At 40.5% G+C, this 18147-nt stretch overlaps 1 protein-coding gene across 4 annotated transcripts in view; it reads right to left on the reverse strand.

The window, feature by feature from the left end:
* Nucleotides 1–1977: 1977 nt before the first annotated feature.
* The window catches only part of LOC106922758 (hyccin 2), a 47838-nt gene continuing 31668 nt past the window's right edge, over nucleotides 1978–18147 (reverse strand). For 3 of the 4 annotated variants that reach the window (XM_088001621.1, XM_014995444.2, XM_088001614.1), the window contains 6 exons: nucleotides 16600–16715; nucleotides 14594–14689; nucleotides 13856–13972; nucleotides 12202–12289; nucleotides 11245–11401; nucleotides 1978–6542 (listed from right to left, as the gene is read on the reverse strand). In XM_088001621.1, coding sequence (XP_087857747.1) covers nucleotides 5884–6542; nucleotides 11245–11401; nucleotides 12202–12289; nucleotides 13856–13972; nucleotides 14594–14689; nucleotides 16600–16715 — 1233 coding nt within the window. In that variant the 3' untranslated portion in view covers nucleotides 1978–5883. Of the gene's footprint in view, nucleotides 6543–10402; nucleotides 10592–11244; nucleotides 11402–12201; nucleotides 12290–13855; nucleotides 13973–14593; nucleotides 14690–16599; nucleotides 16716–18147 lie in introns of all 4 variants that reach the window. The other variant, XM_014995442.2, reaches the window with a different exon arrangement.

An 18147-nucleotide genomic window follows, 5' to 3' on the forward strand; every position in this document is an offset into this window, starting at 1 on the left:
TTGTACTACATTTAAGGTTGCATACATACAGTCATGGAAGACATTTAAAACACTAAGTCCAATGTATTTTTATTGCTCAAACACAACATGCGCATTTTCTGAAGACACTCGGTTGCACATTACAGTTATAAATAACTCAATATTGTACAGCATTTTACCTTGCTTGTTTCTTATCTTTGCGTGAATCTATAGTTTTGAGTGTGAATTAAAATCCTTAGTATGAAGGTTGAAAAATTTCGAGACATAAACAATTACCGACTGTCTTTATTTTATTTTATTTTATTTTATTTTTATTTCGGACCATGAGTAAGAACCACATGTGCGAAGCTTATAGTCGTCAGTCTCCAACTGAAATTCATTGTACATGGGGTTCAACAATTCTACTATTGTAGTGATCCAGGTCAGCCACAATACTAAGTTGTAAAGTCTGGTAAGAGTTTTAGTCGTTGAACTTTGTTGATGAACCATGTTAGTACTGCTCTGATGTGCTCCTGGGTATGTCCAACTGTGCCAATACCTAGTAAGCCAGATCTAAAGTGACAGGACATGGTTAAATTTCTTCAGGAATTTTCTAGTTTTAACCTACGATAATCTGATTTATATTTCCAATACCCAGAAATTAACATTTGATTACTAAAAATCATTCCACTGAACTATAGACACCGGATGATTACTTAGACCCATAACATGTGTCAACCAAAATCAGAATACATGAAATACATGTCAGATGAAATCAGATCATGTCAAATAAATCGGCATATATGATTAAGACCTTCTATATTTGACTGCTTTCACTTCTAATTAACACTTCTCTTATAATGAATCATTCTTTTCATCAAGAGAAATCAAAAATACAAGATTACTCATTCCTCTCAGGCTCTTGTTATCTGTTCTGTTTTCCCCTAACCTTTCACCTACCATCTACCTCCAACACAACAGTGATCTTAAATTACAGTTACACCTTTTACACCATCTCAAGTTCAAATGTCAAAATCAGATTTAAAACCTTTTAGTTTCTGTTCAATCTAACATTCATTTATGTCTTTGATTCGGCATTCATATATAATATTATGATAACCATAATACCTAAACCCACTCTGAGTTAGTTACTCTCATTATAATCTTAATGTGAGTTTTTACAGATGATGTTCTGAAAAGAAACCAAGAGAAATCCATTATTCTAATTATTTGATACCAAGTTACAGTTACTTGTTTCACCTGTAAGTATTTCCACAAGAGTAAGTTTAAGTGTAATTAAACCAATACCAATCATTGGTTAAACCAATATTAATTATTGGTTCAATTATGAGCTATTATTAATTTTTTACTCTGGGTTTTATCCAATTACTCAAAATGTTTAGATTTTATTCTTTAAACCTTTTATGCTTTGAAACAAGGAGTAGTCTAAACTATTCTTATACTTTTGCAGGCTGGAAGCTTAATTCCTTTCTTCAGGAAACCTGCTGGAAGCTTACTTCCTGTTTCATGAAACTGTCTCCGACTATGATTTTTTTATGATCAGATAGAAAAAAGAATTAAAGCAAAGTATGCAAGACAAAATAACACACACAACCCGATTATTTTTATTACTATGTAATTAATTTCAAAGACAACTTTATTTATTGTCACTATTAAACTAAAATCTCCAGCATGGGGAAGTGGGATGATCTCTACATTTCTCGACATTGTCTATATTTTATAGCTTTTAACACATCTACACCAGTGGTGCCAATAAATGCAAAGGACAATGTATTTTCTTCAAGCAGAGAAGAAGCTGATTTAAATAAAATTCCTTTACAGAGTGAAACTAAACCAGAGATTTTAGTTGAGGGCATGTTTTGAATTAGTGATACTGCAGTAAACATGCCTCTGCTCTTAACTACTCACCTTAAATTTATAAGTATATACTTTACATGAGATAAAACCTGGGACCCACACACAATGTTTTCCTTCTGACACACAAAAAGCACACATACATTTTGTTTACGGCACAATATTTATTCAACAATATACAGATTAATCTCTGTCTACATCTCAGACTTATTTTTTTTTATATTTATCTTGCTTTTACCTTTATACATTTTGTATTTACAAGATTTTTAAAATAAGTCTTTTTTTTTTTTCTCTCCATTTGTACATCATAATTACTACAGTGTTATCCAGCAGCTTCCATGGAAGCATTTGGACACGATTCATCATCGCTAATCATTTTACACACCGACCCGAGCCACAGAGCAGCAGGCTGACAGGAAGGCGCCAAACAAACCCAAAACCGTCCGGCTGCGGCCTTCTCTCTGCTGGGATGGACCTCGAGAGGTTCTTTGCTCACAAGGTACAAGATCAGCAAGATCCTGTACAACAAAAATATAACTTAAAAAAAAAAATAAGGAAAAGCGGGAGAAATGTTGCATAGAATCAATTCTGACGCCAAGAACAGAAATTTTGGTGCTGCTATTTTTATTTTTATTTTCAAATAATTGTGGCTTTTCTCTTTTTTTTTTTTTTTTTTTTACCTTAGAAACTCCTGAGACCGTCCAAACCCCACAACTGTCATTTTTTAGATAATTCTTTTTTTTTTTTTTTTGGTTTTGAAACAAAAAAATATAATAAATAGCTGTACCCTTTAGTCTTCAACAAAAATAGCCTTGTGATAGATGAGGAATCCCATAGAAGTACTACTTTCAAGAGACTAAGACCCTGCACTGAGTGTATGCACACTTTACACATCTATAACTATCTTCAGAGAGGTGGATGGGTTAAAGTGCATTAAACTGTATGAACACAAAGCCCACAGTTACCACATGCAGGAAGGAAAATGAACTTTCTCATCCAGCAACGGCGACTGACCAATAAACTAGTGAGACTTATTCAACACAGAAAGAGAGGTTTTATTGGAAATGCACCTGGACCTCATCGGAGCTTATGGGCCTTATTGACAGTCCCGCGCTGGTGTTCATTTCCCACCCTGATCACATGCAAATAACACCACACACTGAGGGATATTGGTTACTCTAAGTCAACACACACAGCCCCAGCATGACTGCGGGTAACCTCGGCACTCGTTAAAAGACGCAAACACATCACCGGCGTTTAAACACAGCAAAAAAAGGTGCCACTGGACTCACAGCGAAAATACAGCGAGAATGGGAACCCGGGTCACACGTCACGGGGATGACGGCTCGGCTTACTCACGCAGGTGGAGAGCCGAGGCTGTCCATGGGGGAAACGCACACCGAGGACGAGCAGCTGTGAGGGCTTCAAGCACACCAGGAGCGTCGATGCGAGAGATTTATATACAATAACCAGTCAGTCCTCGAGCTGCGCGACAGCTTCCATCTACGCAATATGCTAACAGCAGAAATACAGTTCCACGCAGAAGCATTCAAACTCCTTGAGCTTTTTCATATTTTAAACCATTTTATGTGACAGACTGACTCAAAGTAGCTCGTAACTGCGATCTGGAAGGAAAATAAAACTAATTTAGTTACAAGTGAAAAGCTGTTAAACCGTGAGTAGTTTAATCTCGGGTTGAAAACAGAGGGATTTTAGGAGAAGAGGGCAGTGAAGAGGGCCATTGTAACTTTGGAGAAGCTACAGAGATCCACAGCTCAGGTGGGAGAATCTGTCAGCCATCATCAGTCCTGGATTTCAGAAATCAACCTCTAGAAAGTCATAAATAAGTGATATTAGCAGCTTTCTAACAGCTTTCAGATGACATGAAAACTGATTTGTTTTTCCGCTGATTTGCAAAACATTATGTGTAGTGAAAAATTGTACATAAAACTTACACCCCACATCACCCTCAAAATACAGTTCCAATCATGCTGAGGGGAGCTGGAAAGAGTTGATAAGATGAAAGCAGCTCAATACAGAGAAACTGCTAAAAAGAAGAACTGCTAGAGGCTGGAAAAGACAAACAGACTGGGGTGAAGATGAGCAACCTAGTCAAAGTCCAGATCAAATAAAAATCAGAGGCAAGGTGTAAAATGTGATGTTCACAGATGCTCTTCCTTATCATTCTCTAGATGCATCAACACAGTGAGCATTAATCCATTAAAGATATGCATGTGATTGTTAAAACGCTGCAACATTTTCCTTCCAGATCACAGTTGTACACTACTTTAGTATTTCATTGAGTAAAATCTTATTAAAAGACACTGATCTTTGTGAAGAAATATGAAAAGGTTCAAGGGCTAAAAATACCTCTGCAAGGCCCTGTAGGTTACTGGCCGAGACAGAAAAAACGTCTCAAACTCCTAAAATAATAATAATAATAACAATAATAAAAACCTAACAAGCAAAAGGTGAAGCTGCATCTAAGGGCACACCGAGCCAAGTCTCTGAACCTCGCCTTTAAAATAAGAGCAGTAAACAGAAAAGAACAATCAGGCATTTTCAGTAAGACACCTGGGCAGCAACGACACCAATATAAATCCCTTAGGAGAGGATGCGTAATGGCACATCTGGCTAAGACGAGGACAAGATTCGGGTTTGGCTCGCTGGGCTGCTTCGTGCATCTGAAGCAGCTGTGCTTTGCAGGGCACTACACATGCAGAAACAAGCACGGCAGGTAAAAACAAACAAACAAAAAACAACAACACATCCCTCCGCCTGGGCAGGAAGCACTACACAAGGCTAGAAAAGCTCTGTGCACAGATGCAGGCATTTCACAGCAGAGAAGAACTCCATGCACAAGGATCAGAAAAAAAAAACAATTGCACTTAAAACAACTACATAAAAGAAAACAGCAATTAAAATAAACTAAGCTGCTTAATCCACGGAAACACCTGAAGTCTAACTGTGGCCTGTACTGCAGCTGAACTGGAACAGAAAGACGAGATATTCAGTCACAAATCCACATGATTACATCTAGAGTTGAAATGGGAAACCGTTGTGGTCAGATCAGCTTCAGTGAATAAATCTGACTGGCAGGTGTGTATTTCAGCACACAATGAGGTAGAACAAAAACAAGACGATGACGACGACGACGACAATGAAACGCACTGACTGCTACGAGCCTCCAGAGGGCAGCAAACAACCAGCACAGGAAGCCACAACTTTCAACAAACACGGAGAAACAGGAGCTACTCAGATGAAACCAACGACAAAGATACAGTCATTGCCTTTAGTGTCGCACACAAACCTGCAAGAATCAGCTTCAGATTTAAAAACTCAAAGCCACAAGACTAAAGTCTCTGCTTGTGTAGCTGCACAGGAATGATTTCGTCAGATTTGTCCAGTTAAAGACTGGAGACAATTCAAAACTTTTAAACCACATTCCAGTTTGGTTTGAGAACAATCTCAAAAGTTTGTTTAAACTAATTAAAACAAAATGAAGAAAAAAAACAAAAAACAGAACGAGATTCATCAAACTTTTCATGACTGAGATCAGCAAGAATGATTGCACAAGAGCCCGGGAATGAAAGGGGGGGGCGAAAAACGGGAATAATTCCCAGTTTTCTCCACATGAGCGACATGTTATTGCTGATTGGCTTGACTGATTCAGTCAGAAAATCAAATAATCTGAAATGTTATGCGACTTTACATCGGAAATCCTTCCTCCTGTCATTTCCTCCCTATTGGGAGAGTTTGTGTGTGGAATGCTCAGCTTGTTTGGAGGGACTGTAGCTACAGTGATGGGGAAGTCGTCAACATGTTTGGTGTTTTCTTAGAATCTAACCAGCTGTGACTGCAGGTCAAACCTTAATAGATGCTGCAGGAGTAGAGATAAAGCTCCAGAGATCTGGAGATCTTTTTATTCCACCTCATAAACACAGAAACTGACCAGGTTGCCATAGTAGAGTGGTCGTGTTGGAAACTGAATAAATATTTGTGTGTGTGTGTGTGTGTGTGTGTGTGTTTCTGTGGTTCCCTGCGCTGACATTAGACCTGTGATATGATCTGCATGTTGAAGCTGGGAGAGCGCGACTGCTTAGTGAGAGGGGCTCCGGGGGACAGGAGGGCCTGGGCCTCCTCCGGTCGGTTCAGGTGCTCCTCCTGCAGGCTGACAGTGGAGTGACGGTGGGAGCCCCCCAGTAAGGGCCCCGTTTCCTTGTCGGAGCCGCCCGCCGCCTCCTCTCGCTCGTTCTCGCCTCCGTTCAAGTTCAGGTTCATGCAGTCGAAGGACTTGCTGGAGGAGGTGCTGCCAGTCCGCACCAGCGGGTGCCCTGCAGGGAAGCTCAGGTGCTTCTTAATGGGGCTCAGGTGGATGGCGTCCAGCTTGATGCTGCCTGGGGGGGACTGCTGCCTCTGGCGGGGCCTCGGCGCCGTGGCCTGCTGATCCACACACTGTTCCGCCTGTTTCTCTGCCTCCCTCTCCCTCTCCCTCTCTCGCTCCTTCTCCTTCTCCTTGTCCCTGGACAGGCGCGCTGTGATGGCTTTCTTGATGCTGCTACTGCTGCTGTTCAGGCTGCCGCCCCTCGGCCCCACACCGCCGCTCTTGGTGCCGCTGGGCTGGCTGCTGTTGGAAGCCCCAGAGGAGAAACCTTCATCCGGATCGTTGATGTTGAAGGAATCCTCCCCGCCGCTCATGCCGTCAGCATCTGAAGGTGACAGCCAAGGCAGAGAAAAGAGAAATGTGAGAGAAGTCCAAAGAAACTTTAACTTTAATGCTATGAATCTTTTCTTGTTTGTTTGTTTTTTGCATTATTTTTATCAAGTAGAAGACTTTTAAGATATCCAGAGCACTAACAACATTGAACTACTGCTACCGTCACTTTATTTTACACTAAAACAAGAAAGGTTTGCTGGCTTGAAGAATCTTAATCCAGGCTGGTGAACCGCAAAGGATGTTATAGAAAGTGAATCTTGGAAAAATGTTGAAAGTTTGAGCAGGGGCAGATTTAGTGATCTTAATAGTAAAATTAAGATGGACAACTGAATGCGCAACAAGAAATTCCAAGTTTTACCATCTGAAACTCAAAAATCTTAAAATCTTTGTTTTCATTTCTAACCTTTGTGCTGACAACAAACACTCTTCGATGCGGACACAGTTACTGACTGAAGTAATAACTTCTGTAATAATGAGGTGTTGAATATGGGGTCAGCCTGAAGGAGAGAGTAATACTTGCAACAGATAACTGGAAGGCAGAACAGAGTACAACAAAGTGTACTGAAGAAGTTGGGGGGGGAAAAAATTACAAATCATTGTCAAACTTCATCATCTGTAATATTGAAAAATTCAGCAAATTTTTTTTTCTGCACAAAACAGCCAACACCTAAGGTCCAAATCTGTTGTGAAATTTGCAACAACGTGGAGTTGGCAACTGTTGTAAAACTAGTTTTACTTTTCTAGTGCAAGTGCTTTTGGTTTTTAAAGACGAAAGCTGGATGTTCAGATTCACATTACTTCAATCCAGTGGCCTTTTAAGTGCTTATAATTATTCAGAATGAGAAGGAAAAACGTCTTGTCTGACAAAAAACAACACTGAATCTGGCAATGTGCACAGCTGGGGGTCTAAAGTAGGACGAAAGAGGCACAGAATATCTAGAGGCTTGATAAAACATTAATAAAACAAAACATAAGACGACCTCCTCAGTTTATAAAATACTGACATTTTTTTTTCTTTTGAAGAAGTCACAGTGCAGTAAACATGCCCCTGCTCTTAACTACTCATCTTAAATGTATAAAGTACTTTACATGAGTTAAAACTTCTGAGTTTGAAATATGAAAGCCGGTAAAGTTTTTCAAAGCATCTTTTTCTTCACATTTTACATCTCTCCGAAGTTATAAAATTTGCAAACTTTAGCGTAACACTGCTTTACTGCAACAGTATGTCTGAACTCAGATCATGAGTTTGTTTTGACTTTTAACCAAATAAACTGATAGTGCATAGGCAATTATCGACATGAGAACGTTTAAAAAGCAAATCATGAATAATCCATTTACGACCCTTCAATGAAAGCTGAAAAGGAAAAAAACAAAACAAACAAATAAACTGGGTTAGAATACCAAGCAGATTATTAGCAATACATTATGCAGGATGCAGCCGGTCAAACAGAAAAGACTGGCTGTCTCTCTTTCCGTCATGCATCGCTGGGACAAGCACAACTGGACAACAGGGGACCCACAGACGGCGCCAAAAAAGAAACGGAAAGCTGAGAAGAAAAAGGTCTGGGTCGGCATGCACATAACATGAGGAGAAGACGCATGCTCTCCTGCCCCATCTCTCGTTTCTTCCGCAGCGCAGCATCAACCGAGCTGAGCCAGTCGAGAACGCCGAAAAGAGCCAAACGCAAAAAGCCTCCGGTCAAAGCTGACGGCCCACCACGCTAACAGAGGAACCGCCACAGGCCGGCCAAAACCCGGAGAAAAAGGTTCTGGAGTTCTACACCACATCAGGACTGGAAGGGAAAAAAAAGTGTGCAACTATTTTCACCCTTTTACAACAGTTTGCTGCAGACATCAAGATGGTTATGCCTCATGGTTCAACTCTCAATCTGAGGTTGTTTTTTTTTAACTATAAATAAGGAGCACATTTCTTCATGGTTGTTTTCAAGGAATATCTGACGAATGATTTTTAGTTTATTACCAACATTAGACTGCTAAAAAATCCATACCCCTTGCACTTTTTCACATTTAATTAAACTTGACTCTTTTCGGGGTCAAGTTATTGAGATTTGATATGATGGAGCAACTCAGGAAGAAAAAATGAGTATCCTAAAGTAAATTATTATTAATTATTTCACGAACAAAAATATTTAACGAGGACAGGTCACACTCATTCAGACTGAATGGCAAGCATCCATGAACATCGATGGTCAAGTTTCATCTCGATTTTTGGGTCTGGACTTTAATTGGTCCATTCTAACAAATTCATATGCTGTGATCTTAAACATTTTACTGAAACTCTGTCACTATATTTACTAATTAGGTCAAGTCTAAAGGCAATTAGTGAACTGTGTATTTATTAGGGGGGGGTGACACTTTCTTAGTAAAAACGTGTGAAAACAATCCAGCTTTTTCAACCAGCTTTATAATTATACCCTACTTTGTGTTGGTCTAGCACATTAAATGGAAATATCCTAAACTTAAGTTTGCGTTTATAATGAGTCAAAATGTGAAAAAGGTTGAGGGGTGTAAATACTTTCGCAGAAAACTGTAACTAGGAATGTTTTGTATCAATTTTAATGAAAATCTGATTGAAAAAAGTCCACCTTCATCTGAGTTTAGGAGTTTCGACAACAGAAAAAGGAAACCAAATATACGTTACAGACAGAAACTAGATTTCTGTCTGTAAGTAGGACTGACGATCAAAATACAAATGACAAAATGTGGAACAAAGTGAATGCAAACGTGCAAAATAGAGAACCGATTCCCACATAGAGGCACTGCAGCCCCAAAGTAAAGAGTGCATAATTAGGTGGGTGTTTTATTTCTGCAAGCAAATGTCCAGTGATTACACACTGACTGTGACCAGATTCATATAGATTGTTTGATCAGATTCCCAAACAGTGAGATGCCTTACAGGACTATTTTTTTCACAGCTGCACTGAGTTTGGTGAAAGATCACTGGAAGAACACTAGATGGCGCCGAGACAAACACCAACCATGAGCAAGGAAATGATCTAAACCTTGGTCACAGACTTCAAGGTTTTAGAAAGATCATGGAGGAAGACGGAAACGCACACGATGAGACAAAATGTTGCCGTACGGTCCTCTCAGTGTATGTCTTTGTTGTTTTTTTCAAATATTAGACAAGATCATTTTATTTTTAAGTCAGAGATGCAATGGTTTAATGTTTTAGCTGAAATTACTGAAGCTTGCTGAGGCGTGTGCATGCAGAGCTCTTTCCCACTCACTGAGCTGAGGAGCAGAGGCAGCAGATGGCTGATGCTGGCCTGAATCGTCGATGCATTTGGTGTTTTCAGTCGCAGTAAGGTTGCGGTACAGACAAGATGTCGAGGCCTGCGTGCCAGTATTTAAAAACACCTCCGGTTTTCTCATAAAACAGCAGAAAGCATTTACTAACAGGACCAATTATCAAACACAGAGATCCCTGGGGAAGCTGCAGGCTCAGTGAGTGACAAGGGGAGCGCTCTGAAGTTGAAGGAATGATGAGGAAAAAGACAAGAGTGCGACACGATGACGGGCCCATGCAGAACGGCCAGCGGCAACACTTCCTTCAACCCCAGAATAGGCAACTCTTCCACAGGTAAATGCAGCAGGACGTAGCGATGGTCTGGTAGTAGAAGGTTTGCTGACTGTCGGATGAGTTAGTTTACTCTGGGGAAGTGAGGAGGCAGCAACGACAGGAGCGGCAGAGTTAACCGCCTCGAGCTGAGGAGGGGGAGTAGTATAGTAGTAGAAGAGGAGAAGGAGGTGGAGGAGGAGGATGAAGATCACAGGGGCCACCTCTTCCAGAGACCCTCTATCCTAAGAGTGGCCGCCCCCGTCCCCTACCCTCGAGTGTGATGGGGGGAATGATGCTGCTGCTGCTGTTGCTGTGGTGGCTGTGATGCCGCCCTCCTCTATCCTCTTTAGCTGCGGGTTCCCTGGGAGGGTCGTGGAGGTGGCGGTGGTGGAGCTGGACGAGGCTAGGAGGACTGATGGTGAGGCTCAACTCTGCATCGCTTGAGTAGTCAAAACAATCTGGGAGTCAACAACACAGATGAGGAGATGTGGGTCTTTATTAGCAGCAACCTTCAGCTCAGGCGGGCCCCATCCTGGGCACAGATGAAGTAAAGGTTTTCTTTTTTTGTTTGTTTGTTTTTGTAAACAATTAATTAACCTCCCACTAGTGGCCTGGATACACAGGCACCAGTTTGTTGACTTGTCTTAAATCCACAAAATGTTTTTTTTTCTTTTTACTGGTGATCTAAAGAACAAAATGCTCTTGACTGACAAGACACAATAAGCAAAGAAAAAACAGAAAAAAGCAATAGGGAGCAATGAGTGGCACAGGCACTTCAACACAGACTATATGAACACAACTACAACAATAATTACACAGAACACCATTACAATTGTTCTAATGGTGTGGCCAGTTTACAAAGTAAACAGATTTTCCTCTCTCTGGATGAGGACAAACACCAGAGAAGTCATTTCTCACCAAACAGATCCCTCGTGCGGCCTTCCGTAGATCAGAAAAGAGTGAAATACCGTAAGCTCACATCTTCATCGTGACTGAATGCGCTCCCTTTAAAAGCTACTCTGGGTCTGCTCTGCTGAGTGCCGACGTTTCTCCTGCTATGCGGCTTCACAGCGTTTAGGATTCCCTCCAGCTCCCGAGGCTTTAGTCTTACCCTCTCTCTTCCAGCGGTGGCGCCGTATGGAAGCTGTGGTGATTGCCGAGATGGATATACGGCTGATGGTGGGGGTCACCTCCACCTGAAGCACCTTGCGTCCCCGCGGCGCTTCAGGAGCGCTTTCTGGCAGAGAGTTTTTCATGGCGTTCCCCAGCTGAGGTGGACAGATGAAATTGGCATCACCAAAACGTGGAACATAAAGGCCCTAATTTAAATTCTGCTTTGAGAAGAAATGTCCAAGTAATACTTTGAATTTGTGGTTTTTCATGTAGTAGCTGTTTTTTTTCTTAGAAAGTTGTCATATCCCAGTGTTTCGCTGTTTATTTTAATTTATAGATTTGCTCGTAACTGTACTGTCTTTGTTTTCTTTTTGAATCAAAAGTACATCTGGTCCAGGGCTTCTGTGTTCAGCCGGGGTTTTTTTTTCCTGACGAAGCTATAGCTATACTTAGCTCTGTTTTCTTACCACTTCATTCCATAGACAGTACCTCTGGCTCAGTGCTTTAATATTTTCTTTTTGCTGTGTCTCTTTCTTAGAGGCGGGTTTTGCCATGTTTTTCCCCACAGAATGTGATGTTCAGCTTTCTCTTTCCAAGATAAAGCTGTTGCTGCCATCTGTAGGTAATTTTTTTTTATTTTATTTTTTTTATAGAAAGTAGTCCTGACCCAGCGATACAATGTGTACCTGCATAATTTTCCCAAACAAACTAATTGATTTAGCTATTGCCTCTACTAACTTTGTGTTTTTTAGACCTTCCATAAAAAGCACTTTTGTGTCCGTGTCTTTTATGAACCTATTGTTGCTGGACTGTTTGTAACAGGATCTGAATCTGACAATAACATTAACTGGAATAAATTGGAGTGATTTGATTAAATCTGGACCAGAATGGATTTGACAGAACTGAATGTGTTCTAAAGTCTTTTGGGGGAATAAAGTTTATTGAACAGACTCACCAGCAGAGGCTGGGAATAAAGCTCCAGCTGGGCCCTGTAGACAATGTCCTCCAGAGCTTCTCGCCCCATCTCCCACTCTCCATTGTATCTGCACATTACAAACATCAACAAACACTTGTTCTGCATCTTGCTGTAAATCTGCTAGAGGAAACAGTAGGCTCTCACATGTTCGCTTTAATGTCTGTCTCACATCCCCTGAACTATTAGTCATTTACTGATTCAGCATGTGAGCACGGTTAAAGTCTGAGGTGCAACCGAATTACTAGAAGAACACAGGAAGTCACATTTTTCCTGTTAACACGGCTGTGCTAAATAAAATCTTTAAGAGAGTGTTTCCCGACTGAAAAGCTGTCAGTGGTTTTGGAGAAAATCATAATTTTACTATTAAGAAATGAAATCAAATAAAAAGCTACAACAAACTAAAAAATGTTTTGTAATTATTTTATAAAACATATGCAAACCACATGGGGGGGGGGAATCAAAACGGTCAACAGCGGCTGAACTCTTTGATCCAAATCACAATGCGGGGAATAAATGCTTCAGGAGCTCCCTTTGCACTGCAGATCAAACAAACTGGGATGAATGGGAAGGTAGGAACAGACCCTCTGATGTAGTCACAGCTGAAAAGGAGCCAGAATACAAATTCAATCTGATATGAAAGAAGTGCTTGTTCCTTTTATTTTAAAACGCTTGTTATCCGATATCCCTGCAGATCTTTCGTTCTCCTCTCATGTGGCATTACTGTTGCAGCGCATTAGCAAACATATTAACCTAAATCCTACAGCGTCCTCGCTGTGTGCCAAGGTCCCTCTGTGTGTGTGGATTCAATGGATTCAGGTTTATCTGCCGTCCGTGCAGGATGACAGAGAGGTGAGCCGCAGCATGGAGAAGCACTCATTCACACATATATGAATAAAATGCTATTCGCTTTACTTTCAGCGGTCCTGACGGCTTTGATCTTTTGATTCCTGGTGTGCAGCCTCACAGTGTTCCCCCCATCGCCCCCTAAGATCTGGCCCGTATCATAGCAAGGGCTGCGTTTCCAGGAACTGCCCGTCATCTCATCCAGGAGCTGTAATCAGCTTTTGAACAGCTGAGGCCGGAGGGGAAAAGCTCACCTGCTCTGTGAATTTATGACCACTGTAATCGGTTTCACAGCAGGAAGCGTCTGTTCTTCGTAGACAGCTAGTGAGATTTTTACAGCTAAATGAAATCAAGACTGCACTGACGAGGGGTGTCTCACAGACAAAAAGAACTGTTAAAATAAACAACACAAGTAGTTTGTTTTATATCCCTTAAACCAGGGGTCCCCAAACTACGGCCCGCGGGCCGGATCCGGCCCGCCACGTCATTTGGTCCGGCCCCCTGAACAATGCCGGATCCGGCCCCCCTCCTCATACCAGAGAGCATTCAGTGTTTTTTTTCATATATTGTATTTTCCGGTTTATATGTGGATTTTTCTTCAACCACCAGGGGGCTTTTAAGCAGATGTGAAACTAACTTTCCCTCAATGGAATATATACTAGTCAGTCCCAGTCACCGTTTCACTCACGGTTTTTTCCATTTGCATTCTGGGTAAAAATCTATCTAAAAGCGCGAATGTGTCGTCACTTTTACTGAAAAGTGTGCAAAATAAAACTGTAAAGATACGTACATAGCGTGGTAAACGGCAGTGAGCATCTGCACCATGAACTCGGGGTCCAGCAGGACGCGGTTGCAAGGTTCTCTCCAGAGCTTTTGTTGTTGTCGAGGGAAGCCACATACACACACCCTGGGGAGGGAATTGGTGTCAGATGGTGAATAAACTATAGAGATGTTTTTTCCAGATTTCTCTGAATTTCTCCAGCAGCTGTAGGAAGCTAAGATGAGACATGTGCGGAAACGGCTAATATTTTAACCAGTTTTTATGTGCGGAGGTTGGAGAAAGCTGGCTACCGAGTCTGCTCTGTGAGAAGTCAAAGACTGAGAGCATTGTTCTCCAAAGTCTTCACAGTCACAGTTTGCCATCTGTCTAAACGGAGCTCAGTCACAGAGGGCTGGGACTCATAGCCTGAAATGTTCGGACGCTGCAGTGGAAGAATACAGTGACACCACTAAACATTATCCAGTGCATATATTATATATGCTCAGATTGATCTACATGACTCTCAAGAGTCTGGTTTTTATTTAAGGCAGGAAAGTCAGCTGATCAGCTCAGCTTGAATAAAGATGCACTTTATCCAACCGTGAGCACAGTTAGAAACAGAGGAAAGTGAATTACTTCAATGGAAAAGAGGAGAGTGAATCCTAACTTCAAGTAAAAAAAGTAATTAAAATGATAAAGGAAGGAAGATGGTTCATAACTGGGTGCAGAACTAACAAGCGCAGCACGATTTCCAGATGGTTTTCTCACCGTGAGCTCATCCTGCAGACGGCCTGATAGGAGGAAAGGGGCATGTAGACCACAGCAGAGTTGTAGCAGAGCATAAGGAAACACAAGACCTCAAACCTGCAAAAAAAAACAAGCAAACAAAAAAAACAGAGGCCTAAAAAAAACATGTTTTTTTAATATGACATAAAAAAATTATTTTAGTATGCGGAGTGAGAAGCAATAAACTTAATGAGCCATTAAATTGTACACTAAACAAACTGCTACTTTGGTAGTTTGTTAATTATCAGCCAGAGTATCATTTCTGGAAACATGGTTCCTAAAACTACAATGAGAAAGAAAAACAATTCAAACAGAAGCTGCATCTGCAGGTCAATTGTTGCAACGTTTGGTAATAGTGATTGGAAAATATTCAGCAGGAGTGCTGTGGCATTGTAAAGGTCAAGTATGTGTGCAAACAAGGATGCTGCTTTATCAAACAGCTCGACGGTAAATCTGCGCAACACTTGTAAAGGATTGAGAAGTGTGTACAGCTCCTTTGAAAGCTGCCACTTTACTTTAATATCTGCAGAGGCTGCAAATACTTTTCAAGGGTTATGAGGTGAGAACCACGGTACTGAGACCTAATAATGAAACGCATGAAGTCAAAGTGAGGCCATACATTTCTAATTATTGTCTTTTACAGAAAGAAATAAGCAAGAACTAAGCAGGAAGACATTAAGGCTAAATGAAGGAACAGAGCTCTGCACCTTCTTCTCATAAACATGAATTCAGACCCACTCAAACAAATGGATAATTAAATTAGCCAAGAGGTCAGGCCAAGATGAAATAGATTGATTATGTCCGTCACACTATGGTCACTGCAGTCACAACGCTCTGGCCAGCCAGTCTTATTTGAACTGCTGTCACATGGTCATTTTTGCATATGTGTGCCACTCAGAACATAAGTGAACACAGACCCATATTTGCTCTATTGAGGGCAGCAGAGAACCCTTTGTTTGGCAGGATCACTGGTGTATTTCATTGAGATCATCATTCATGCACTGCAGCAGAAAGTGTGTGACGGCCAAAAAAGCTCTTAGACTTACTGAGTGCGGCTGAAAGAGGCTGGATGAGCATACAGACTTATGATGTGATCACCTTAAAAGGTGTTTTTTTTTGTTTGTTTTTTTTTTTTAAATGGAGCAATATTTGATCAAATAAAGTATGCAAAGATTTTAAAATTACTGATATTCACATCTGAAACTGGATATAGTTTGTTGATGTTTAAGACAACCAGAGAATAACACTCCAACAGTTCAGAGTCCGTAGCTACCGTGTTATTGTCAGTTTCTCTCTAATGCTAAAACTCATTTCTCAGATGTTTCATTGAACATCTGAACAGTCGACCTTTGTCAGCTGTTCAAAGAAAACAATGTAAACAAAATGAAACCAAAGGAGCTAGAATAAAAATCAAAAGTTATAATAGGATAGGTTAGCCAATGCTAAACTAAGCTAAGCCTAAATAAAACAAGTAAAACTAAGCCAAGATTACCTAAACTACATAAGCTAAACTGAGCAAAGAAAAGCAATATTAAAAAACAAGCTAAAGCCATGTACATAAAATATGCAAAGCAAACATATTCTTATTAGCTAACCTAAGCTAATGTAAGGTAAATTAAGCTGAGCGAAGATAAGATAACCTAGACAAAAGATAAAATAAGATAAGCTAAGCTAATCACGTATAAATGAAAAAGTATATTGTTACTATTTATGACAAATTACGGGGGGGGGAATCCTAATTTATATTATATTAAATGCAAATTTAATATAATATACTATTAAGTGTTACTTATATTAAATAAATAACATTTGTAACATATTCTCTGCCGTTTGTTTTTCAATCTAAAAACAACTGTAAAATCTCAATGCAAAAATCATGGTTTACTAAAATAAATACATTCATCATGAAAACCAAAACAAACAGCCAAATTAACATTGAGAAGATGTCGTCATTCTGGTGTTAGGAGCTGCTTCAGTGGGTTTCCCACCTGTTCTGTGCAGTAAAGGTTTCTCTCTGAGGGTGGAGGCCGCTGTAAACCACTCTGATCAGGTCATGCTGACACAGCGCTCCCTCAGTCAGAGCCATGGACCCCAGGCTAGAAGGCTAAACAGAAAAAATACATAATTTCTATTAAATCAGAGGCTGCAGGTAATTGTGGTCCTGCAGTTACTTAATAGTCTAATTATCCCTCCATATTGCACTTTATGACAGTATTAATTAATCAAGAACTGAAAAATGAAAGTGAAGGAGAGTCCAGGTGAAGTCCATATAAATCTAAATGTATACAGTGTTTAATGGAGGACCTCGACTTACTGCTGGGGAAAATACCTCAAGTAAACACTTTTACTGCATCATTAAGTCTCAATCTATCTACAAGTCTTAATTTTGGTGAGAGTGCTGACTGTGCATCTCTTACACCAAAAACATTTGTTTACAATTTTGTTCCCTCTACAGATTCCTTCATGAAAGATTGAACTCATCTTCCTGCTTCCACACAGCTTCACTGATGCAGGGCACTGCTTTAATGAGGCTAAGACACTTTCGATTAAATATTTAGGATAGCTTTTGGAGTCATCAGAGGTGGTGAGGCAGGATGCATCGCTTGGATGGCTTGCAATCTCTTGTGGGATTATTTCCTCTTACTGTCTTCAGTTACAAGCTATGCATGTATAGATCTGACCTGCTGCAGACAATCTGCTTATATTGTTCTATGCAGTGTACCGAGGGGAAAAAAAAAAACATCAGCCTTACTTGTGTCATGAGTAAAACAGAAAGAGAAAGAGATGCACATGATGACTGTATGGAATCTAAGAGTTGGTCCAAATAAAAATGTGTAAACCACTTCATATTGCGGCTTTGCAGAGCAGAAGTTACACTAAGTGACTTGTGATTCTGTACGAGAAAAACAAAAGAGGACAGATGAGTAACATGCTAATGGCGTCCTTGGGATCAGGGCACATGACATTCAGACCACCATTGTAATCAGGGAGGATTGTTGTGATTCAAACAGATGCCTGAGCTGTTTCCTCAATCCTCGATTGTTTCTTCATTCTCTTGGCATGGAGGGAGGAGTTTCTGAAGCTTGTAATTACAGCAATACATTATCTGTGGTGCACAAGATGCACATGTAATCATACACACACACAGATTCACAGAGTGTAGAAAACAGTGACTGTCCTTAAGATGACAAAAAAGACAGAAAGCTAGGCTACATGTTCTGTTAAAGTTTGTGTTATTGAATTTGTCTGACATGTCAGCTGAAACACTCACTGAGTGAAAGACCCACATAGATTAAAAACAGAATCAATCAGGCAGCTAGTAAAGCTGCCAAGGTCAGGTTATTAAAAGCATTGGGACATTCAGAAAAGTGCCGTGTTTCCAATCCAATCCACCACCTTGCTAAATCTCCAAGATATAATGAGGACAGGAAGAGAGAAGAAAAGATGCAGTGAAAGGGAACATGTGCTTTTCATTTCACACCTTGGCCATTTGGTAACTAGATTCTAGCTTGAGCTAGTTTACTACACAAAGCTTT

Source organism: Poecilia mexicana, unplaced genomic scaffold (assembly GCF_051168715.1).
Source record: "Poecilia mexicana isolate PSO_F unplaced genomic scaffold, ASM5116871v1 scaffold_2, whole genome shotgun sequence".
Classification (NCBI taxonomy): Eukaryota; Metazoa; Chordata; class Actinopteri; order Cyprinodontiformes; family Poeciliidae; genus Poecilia; species Poecilia mexicana.